At 39.4% G+C, this 9,871-nt stretch overlaps 1 protein-coding gene across 1 annotated transcript in view; it reads left to right on the top strand.

The window, feature by feature from the left end:
- The first annotated feature begins 979 nt into the window (after positions 1 to 979).
- Positions 980 to 9,871, top strand: part of FAM20C (FAM20C golgi associated secretory pathway kinase) — an 83,376-nt gene continuing 74,484 nt past the window's right edge. The window contains exons 1-2 of the mRNA XM_065412385.1: positions 980 to 1,527; positions 3,854 to 4,032. Of these exons, the coding sequence (XP_065268457.1) occupies positions 980 to 1,527; positions 3,854 to 4,032 (727 nt within the window). The remainder of the gene's footprint in view (positions 1,528 to 3,853; positions 4,033 to 9,871) is intronic.

Raw genomic sequence — 9,871 nt, 5'->3', positions numbered from 1 at the left:
TCTCCCTCTGTTTCTCTGACTCTCCCTTTCTCTCTCTTTCTCTCTCAAGGCAGATCTGTTTGACCCAGCAGAGATCAAAGACGGCACCTCCCTCGCTAAGAAGAACCGCTACTGATTTGTGCTAGTTTCTTTCCTCGAATCTCTCTATTTTTTCGTGCCATATTTAAGCTTTACGTTGCAGTAGTGCCATCAGACAGTTTTGCAACCAAAAAAAAAAAAAAAAAAAAAAACCCAACAACCCCGGAACCCCAGCTTGGATCCAGCAACCACCCTGATTTGATCCTAGTTGAATATTTCTCTCTCCCAAGCACTGGATGCGATGGATGAAGAATCTGGAAACTGTCTGAGAAAATCATTTTCCAGCCAATGTTTTTAAACAGTCTCGCGGAGGAGAGAGAGAGAGAGTGTGTGTCTCACTGCTGCATCACTGGTCAATTTCAAAGGATGGGAGGAAGCGTTTCCAGCACATCTAAATATTATGGATGATTTTTGCTTCTCCTGAAAGCCTTTTATTTTTAATAGGTTTTATTATTATTATTACCTCCTCCCCTTACTCTCTTTTTTTCTTACCCAATCAAAGCTTCAGATGTTGGTGTCTCTTCAATAATCCCTTTGCTTTACCGTTGTGATCCCTGTAATAATAATAATAAAAAGAAAAGATAAGAAAAATTGGACAGATGGGTTTATAAATTGAACTGCTGTTGGCTTTTGTTTTTCCTATTGATTTTTAAAGACTTGCTTTTGTTTGTTGTTTTTGGTTTTTTGTTTTTTTTTTTGCTCAGTACTTGATGAGACTCAGACGAGACTGCTTTGAGAATATTTATTTCGATCAGCCGATGGAGATAACTTTATGCACTTGATTGTTGGCGTTTGTTCTCTCTCCGCTCAAAAACAAACAAACAAGCTTTTTCTGTGAAAGAGCTCCTTTAAATATTTAAATTACCCCCTCCCTTATCATTTCCTAGGAGGACCCTTGACCATGAAGATGATTTTAGTCCGAAAATTCAGGGTGCTGATCCTGATGGTGTTTCTGATCGCTTGCACGATGCATATCATGATCGATCTGTTACCAAAGCTGGAGAAGCGAGCTGCGAGGACCGAGGGCCAGACGGGCTGCTCGTGTTCTCACCCCCCTGGCGAGGAGGCTCAGGGCTGGGGGAAGCAGCGGACTAAGGGCGGCTCGGATCCGGGCTGGCCTAACAAGCACACGCTGCGGATCCTGCAGGATTTCAGCAGCGATCCCAGCTCCAACCTCACCTCCCACTCGCTGGAGAAGACCTCGGAGAAAGCCGAAGCTTTTAAGAGGCTGGAACAAAATGGCATAAGCCGGGATCTGGGGCATAAGCCGCTCATCCAAGATGGGAGTATAAACGCCCAGCCCGTGGGAATGGGGTACTCCAAACTCGCGGCTCTCTTCGAGCAGCCCCTCTACAAAATCGCCACCCCGGAGCTGGCCGAGGAGGATGTCTTGTTTAACGTCAATAGCGACATCCGATTTAACCCGAAAGCGGCCGAGAACCAGGACTGGTGAGTAGAGCGGGGCTGGGGCTGGAGGGACTCGACGCGGTGGGTCCCCAGCGGGCTGTCATTGAAAGCAAAGGGGATGTAAAGCCATCGGCTTCACTGGGCGCAGGATCAGGCCCCGAGGCTAGCAACAGCAAGGCTAAAGTCTCAGCATTGTATGCAGCGCTGCAGAGCATGGTTTCTCCCCAGCAGCAGAGTATTGGGGTTAGGTTCATGTGGCATTACCCTGAGACTGGGGATGGTATGATCCTGCCTTGGGTTGGTGAGAGGTAACTTCTCACTTTGCTCAGAGTAAAGCTACTGATGCAACAGCCACTGGTGTGGCAAGTGGATCTGGGCTCTTCCTTTCAATTACAATACCTTAAAAATATACTGGGTGTGTGAAGGAAACAGAGTCACTGCTTCTTGCACACAGGGTTTGAAATGGCAATGCAGTTCGCTTACATTCCAGTGTCAAAAAGCTCTGCCTGGATGCAAAATTATAAGTGACAAAAGCAGCTGCAGTACAGTAGCTGATATGTATGTTAAGACTACTGAGTACTTTAAAAAAAAAATAGACCACATTTATTACATATAATTTAAGAAGCACCATCGTTTCTTATTAAAACCCTGAGGAGGGTAGAAATAGCATTATAAGTAGAAAACGGAGACTATTTGCGGTGTTATGTTGTAGGTTTCAAAATATGTCAAAGCCAGTAGCTGGAAATAAAATTAATATTTGTTTTGTGTCTGTAAAGAAATATAGGTTCTAACAGGTCATTTACAAGACTGGAGTAGCAGCTATTTCAGATTACATGAAAGCTTCAGAGATATAATTCAGGTGTCACAAATGGGATAAGAAAATAACATGTTTAAAGCAGGCTGGTTATATCCCCCCCAAACTAACAAAATAAAGAACACAAGACAGAGCAGTAAAATATTAACTTCTCTCAGAAGCAGAGAGATTGACTTCAAAGGACATAAAACTGTCCATAATATACAGATATAAATGGGATTTCAACCTTCAGGATCTGACTTGTGACACAACATTTTCTGCTCTGAATTATTTTTTGACATTCTAAAGCCCAGTGCTTCTGTCTTTTAACTTTTAATGCATTTGGTTTCATCTATAAATTCTCTGCCCCAATGATATAAAAGAAATGCTTAGAAACTTGAATGGCTGAACAATCAAAAGGCATGTCTCTAATACAACAGCACCCTCTTTCAAACACAGTGACTCTGTAATGTTTAAACGGCTTTATTGTACCAGGCAAAAGCTCTGACAAGCAGTGTGGCAACCAGCCTGGATCTGAATCTTTAACAATATAGTGTAAATGTTTTCATTTCCAACCTCAAGTTTATATGAATCACAAAGGCCCTCAATGTATCATAATTAAAATCAAACTTAAAGCACACTAGCTTAGAAAACTTCCAATTTCTCTGGAAAATCTCTGTCACCAGCATATGACAATAATGTATGGAATATACTCTAGAGATGGCTAAAGGTACAATTGACCCCTTCAATCAAGACATGTGATAGCAATGTGATCTCCAATATAACTACTGCTCTGCTTGTTATTGCTCCCAAGGTTTAAATAATTAAAAACAAATCTAGCAGTTAACATTAATTCATAACATTCTTTGCTATGACAATAGCTTAAAGCTAAGCAAGCTTTCTTGCAGACATGGGAAATAGAATTTGCATTTAGGAAGTAGTCAAAAGTCATTTCACTTTCTTTGATCCCCTTGGAATAATAAGATCAAAAAAGGAATATGAAGTATAATATCTGCATGTAACAACGCAATTATCAAATAATTTCAGGACATGTTCGTTGTTAAATAAAGATTTGGGATAACCTTTATATTTTTGTCTCAAACTTGTTCAAGTTGTTTTCAACAACTCTACAATAAATAAAAACAACACTGGGTTGGTTTTTTTTTAACATTGTACCCTGGATTAAAAAATAAAATATACTGCATCTACCTCGAATTCAACCAACACTCTTTTGGAGTTTTAGAACAGTACAATATAACACCAAGTCTGATCTAATGTCTATTGGAGTCAATGGGAGGTTTGCCACTGACTTTAATGGTCTTTGGATCAAGCACTAATAATTTAGGTCACAACTCTGCTCTCATTGAGGTCAATGGCAAAGCTCCCAATGGCTTCACTGGAAGTGGAAGCAGGCCTTTAATCCACGTCAGGGACAAATTGAAACCCTTCTCTCACATCTATGTTGTTTGCTTTTCACATCATTGCATTTTGAAGCCCTCTTTTAAGTTGCTTTGTGGAGAACCGGCAGATAAAAAATAATAATACTTCTCTCTCTCTCTCCTTTTTTTGTGATAGGCAAAATGAAGGTAATGAAGATGAAGAATTTTTACCCACCTCAGAAACATCTGTAGATTCCTACCCAAACTGGTTAAAATTCCACATTGGTATTAATCGATATGAGTTGTATTCCAGACACAATCCTGCAATTGAGGCTTTGCTACAAGACCTGGTCTCCCAGAAGATAACCAGTGTTGGTAGGTTCAGATACATATGTTTTTTATGACTATTTACTTATTCAAGACCTCATTGTTGTTTTAATATTAATGAGTATTTTCCATTACTTATACTTGATGTTCCTAAAACATTGCTTCCTGGCTACATTAGTCTGCACTTATTTTCCTTGTTAAATATAAAAGAGGCTTCATAAATATATCTTGCCAGTTCTGTGTTGCATGAATATTTGAGAAGCCGTTTGTATTGCTGTGGATGCTAGCAAGATTCTAGCTGCAAAGCATATTAGACCAGATTCATCCCTGAGGTAAACCTATTGACTACCGAGGTACAGTTACAACACGGTTGAATACTGCTCATTCAACCGTAAAAAAACAAGTTGAATTTTTCAAAAGTCTGATTTTTTTTATTTGAATTTTCTCAACAAAGAGTTTGGTGTTTAAAAAATATCCTGAGGGGGTGGGTGGGTGGGATGAAGAGCAACATCTTCACCTGCAGAAGGTGTTTAAAGAATGAAGCAACAAAGCGCAGTGTCTCTATAGCTCTTGCCAATCTGCATTGTGCTCCAGTACTGCTATAGCTTTAAGGCCCGGAGCTGCAGTGTTTGTACATCCAGATCTACACTGATTTCAAAAGACAGTGAAACAAGCATCAGGGTAGCAGGATGGGGTCCATAGTCCGACTCTGTTTGTTCTGTTTATAAACCCATGATTGAGATGATACTATGTTGACCATTCAGTACATTTAATGATCTGGAACACATGGAAATATTTGCTATGGGGTCGATTAATGATAGGTTTAGGTGCTCTTGAATATGGCTTTATAGTTACCAACGAAAGAAAACAAAACAGGGTCCTGACATTCTAAACCGGTTAATGTAATTTTATTTCTGGTGGTTGATAATTGTCCAGTTGTTTTAGGCACATAAAAAATTAGGCAATTTCTATTAAACACCAACTTACTAAGTACTCTTCACCTTTTCACAATGATGAAATAGTAGAAGCTCTACAAAACTGCTGATAATCTGTATTTCCACTACCGGATTAGGTCGCTGGGCTTTGACCCTGAAATCTTATTCAGTAAAAACTTCCATTGGCTTTAATGGGAATTTTGCCCCAGTAAATCAGCATCACTGTTACATTTTCCATCCTATGAACCATAGTTTTCTCTGAACAGTACTAGGATTAAGTGGGATTCTTGATCAGAAAGGAGGGATTGATTTAGTTAGTCAAGATAGCAGGAGCCAGGATTTGGGGAATGCTACGTGGATGAAATTCAACTTTATGCAGAGAGACACACCAAAGCTTTAAGTGGAACTTAAATGGTGCTTAGGCCTTGTGCTCTGCGTAGAGGGAAATTTCACCCAAAGAGAGCAATTTTCAAACCATGCTGCCTTAACAGGATGTCCAGACCAATGTAGTGAATGATCAAATTGACTGTAAAGTGCATAAATAAATGCCATTTGTATGAGCATGTGTGCTGGTTTTCTGCCCCACCTCTGGATTGAGATGCTTTATTAAGGAGCCCAGGTTTGAGAATCGTGCCGTATATATGCCCTCTTTAGATAACACCTAACATAATAGAAATAGCAGTCACTCTCTTTAGATAATACCGAATGCTTTTCATCTTCCTGCAGTCTAGGCCTCGGGATAACAAGAATAATTTACAGTGGAACAAGTTCTAAGTGATTTTCACTGCCTTGTCTTTGCGGGGAACAACAATCCCCTTTCCTGACCCACTCACTCAGTCAGGAATGATGTACAGAATATTCATCTTGCAATTGGATTGGGGAGTGGGGACAGCTCCTTACTATGTTGATTTTAAAGGCACTCCTCACTTATCCATCAGGAGATGGACGAGAAATATCAGCTGGGTCCCCTCCTACCCCTTCCATACCCTAGAGAGTGGTGGTATCACTTCCGTGATCTATCACCTTGCACAGCTTCAGGGCAACAATTTTGCTTAACCCCAGGTCCTTTAAGATTTTGCATCTGAAACACTTGACCAGCCATGTTTTGATTTGCTGTAAGAGCACCATGCATCTCTCAAAATGCATTTGGACTAAAGTGGCCACTGCTGAATATACTGCACTGCTGAATAGTATCGCTTCACAATTTACTGAACTATATATTTTTCTCCAAGATCTAAATATAGTGTATGTTGCTTATGCAGAGGAAAACCATGGCTTGCAGCATGCTCAGATGTGACCATAATGTAATGCTTATCAAATAGATTTTATTACATCGTCTTTCTCAGGTTGTCATAGAGAGTGTGTTGGCTAGTGATTGAAGGAGGGGAATGAGGATCAGAAATATTAGAGTTTACTTCTGTCCCAACCACTGACTTGCTCTGTACTCTTGGGCATGTTGCTTAATATCTCTCTGCCTCAGTTACCTATCAGCAAAATGATTATAAAAATTATGAGTGAAAAATCCCAGCCCCAATGAAGCCAATAGAAATTTTGCCATTGACTTCACTGGGGCCTTGATTTCACTTTATATGTCTTACAGATGTCGTGAAAGGCTTTAATTAATTAAAGGTTTGCTAGAGCTTTGAGATCCTCTGGGGAAAAGGGCTACAGATGCACGAAACCATATTTATTATATTATGTATTGCATATGGGATATTCTGTTATATGCTTGTACAGTGTTTTGCACAATGAGCTTGGGGCTCAAGATGTTGCTGCAATAAAATTCTAAATAAGAGTAATTTACACCAACGATGCCTTGCAATTTGGATATACAAAAATACTAAACAATGCATCTCATTAGACAATGTTCCTTAACCAAAGAAGTGCAGATTCTGTCTGAAAAATAGGTAAAGATCAGTTCCTAGAAATGAACTCAAGCTAGCCCTTTAAAGTGAGCTTATAAAAATCAGGGGGCCCACTCCTGACTACAGTTGGAGGGTTGCCTGCACCAAGATGGTAGGATCCGGCCCAAACCACTGGCAACCAAGCCATGATTGTTCCTCTGGTAACAGGGTTATAGCAAGGTTTGAAGAAAGAAAGAACCTTATTTTATATTATTAATATTTGTAGAGTGCAGTATGTTTTGTTTTACACTGCAAATTCTTAGGGCTTTTTTTTTTTTTTTAATTATATTAACACCTGTCCACTTTTCACTTTTTGTGCGTAGAAGCAATAAGGACTCCAAAGCTTTTGAATGGATGAATAAAATCTGACATGTATTATCAAAGGACACATGAATGATCACTGCATTGTTTCACATGATTCTGCACATTTGCCAAATTAATTTGCATGGTTCCTTTGGTGGTTTGGTTTTGAAAGGCAGCTATGAAGATGACAACCAGGTTAAAAGTGTAAAACACATTGAAATCTTCATAGTGCCTGAGAATCATCATTTTCTTTTGACATTCAGTGCAATTAAATATATAGAATCCTAGAAGTTAGATGGAAAAGACCTGTTAGCTTATCCAGTCCTTTTAGTGCAAGGAATCTTATCTACAGCAGGTTTTCTAATATTTTGATATGTTATGTATAGGTTTTAATAGGCTTATGTGGTTTTGATATGCAGGCTTTGATACTGTTTGCAACCTGAACTGTAGCAAAACTGCCTTCTTAGCCAAGTCAGATGTATCTGCTTAATTTTATTATTAATTGGAAAGTGTCATGTCCAAATAGACAGCTCTGGATCAATCAAAACTGCTTGCAAGAGTCTGTAACCCATCCAGTTACCTTAAAATGAAAATGGTGAGAGAAGCAATTACTGCTTAGTTCACAAGAGCAGAGAGCATCAAGGTGACATTTCCTTGAGGTTAAAGTTTAAATGGAACAAATCCATTGATGATGCCACTATGGAAAATTGAATATGAACATTACATCTAGTTCCCACAGTGACACCCAGAGGTGGCCTTGAAAAGGACAGGGTTAAGAATAGCTTTAAGCCAAGTATATATTCAAAGCCTTGCCTATCAGTATGTGTTTGCTATTTATTTTGTTCAGTGCAAAGGGCCTGATCCTGTTCTCATGTAATCCAAAGCAAAACTTTTGATGACTTAAAAGGGAGCAAGACAGGAGCCTAAACACTAATATTTTCTATTGAATATTGAAACCCAATTTTCAGAAAAGGTGGATGCACATATGCATGCAGAACGGCACACCTGCTTTGCATTGAGAATTGCCATAATGGCCCGTACAAATTACTGTAATTAGCCATTCTCCTGCACATTTATGCATGTGCATAATCACAACAGCAGCATGAGCAGTTTAACTAGAAGCACTGTATGGCATAGAGCAGTTAGATGCATCCGTTCAGTAGCTGTGGGCCTGATCCTGCTCCCATTAAAGTCAGCAGGAGTTTTGCCATTGGCTTGCATGTGAGCAAAACAGGCTTCTGTGTGGTTTTTTTTTTTTTAATTCCCTGGTTGAAAGGCCTTGGGAACATTACCTGATTCAGTTCATTTCTAAAGCCTATGATGCATTCAATTTGTGCAGGCAATCATTAGAAAGCTAGAGCACAAAATTACTGATGTGGTAGATAAATGGTACAATTAACGAAGGTAGACATTGGCTAAACAGCAAAATAAAAGAGAGTGCTATGAATACTGAACCTAGATCCTGGCTCTCAGTAAAATGATAAATATCTTGTCAAAAGGCAAGGAAAGAATGTGTGAAAAACATGATGAAATGTAGCGCCACTGATTTACTTTATAAGAAAACAATGAATCTGCCAAGAATCAGCAGATTGATTAAATTTACTGGCCTGAATGGGGCTGGGGGAAAGGGGGAGAGGAAGAACTTAAAATGTACAACAAAGACTTTGGATGTTTTAACAGATCTCTCCACCTTTTAAAACTGCTTTTATCATCTTGAAGGCCTTTAAAAATGAGTCAGCAGCAGTGGCTGAGCAAGAACAAGTTAAGAAGTGATTGAGGCTTGAGTTTGTTTTGAAATTTGTTCCTTATTACAGTTTGTGTGGAAACAAGCATCTAGGTCAGGGGTCGGCAACCTTTCAGAAGTGATGTGCCGAGTCTTCATTTATTCACTCTAATTTAAGGTTTCGCGTGCCGGTAATACATTTTAACGTTTTTTAGAAGGTCTCTTTCTATAAGTCTATAATATATAACTAAACTATTGTTGTATGCAAAGTAAATAAGGTTTTTAAAATGTTTAAGAAGCTTCATTTAAAATTAAATTAAAATGCAGAGCCCCCCGGATCAGTGGCCAGGACCCGGGCAGTGTGAGCGCCACTGAAAATCAGCTCGTGTGCCGCCTTTGGCACACGTGCCATAGGTTGCCTACCCCGATCTAGGTTGTGCAGACTATTATCTGCTAGTGAGGTGGAAGTGTTTATGTTAAACTTAGGTCTGATTTACAAAGTTGAAATCTAGATCTGGATTTGAACTTTCCCTTATTCAGATATTATCACATCGCAAGTTTTAGTTCAGTCCCACCTCTCTCATATATCGGCAGCATAAGTACATGGAATATTGTATGTCAGACACTGTCAAAAGAAAGGAAGTTCAGACTTAATGCTTGCACTCTGTCCTTTATCTCTTCCTGTTGGTGTTGCAAAAGACTACGGGGAGTATCTTAACTTGATATTCAGGGCCCTGCCACTCCCATTGTTAATAATAGTGATTATTATTATTTATAACAACACCAACAGTGCACACTTTACAAAGACAAGTGCCCTTACAGAAGAGCTTACGATCTAAATGAATTGGGAGGATGAGGGCTGGGTTGCAACAACATCCAGGAAATTACATACTAGGTCACACCAGTGGTTCATCCAGTCCAATGTCCTGTCTTGGACAGCAGTCAGTACAAGATGCTTTAGAGGATGGTGCAAGAAACCACATATGGACAGCTATAAAAACATGACTGAGCGATCATGGTGC

Source organism: Emys orbicularis, chromosome 10 (genome assembly GCF_028017835.1).
Source record: "Emys orbicularis isolate rEmyOrb1 chromosome 10, rEmyOrb1.hap1, whole genome shotgun sequence".
Classification (NCBI taxonomy): domain Eukaryota; kingdom Metazoa; phylum Chordata; order Testudines; family Emydidae; genus Emys; species Emys orbicularis.
The sequence above is the reverse complement of the archived record's forward strand: the minus strand, read 5'-3'. Positions and strand labels throughout refer to the sequence as shown.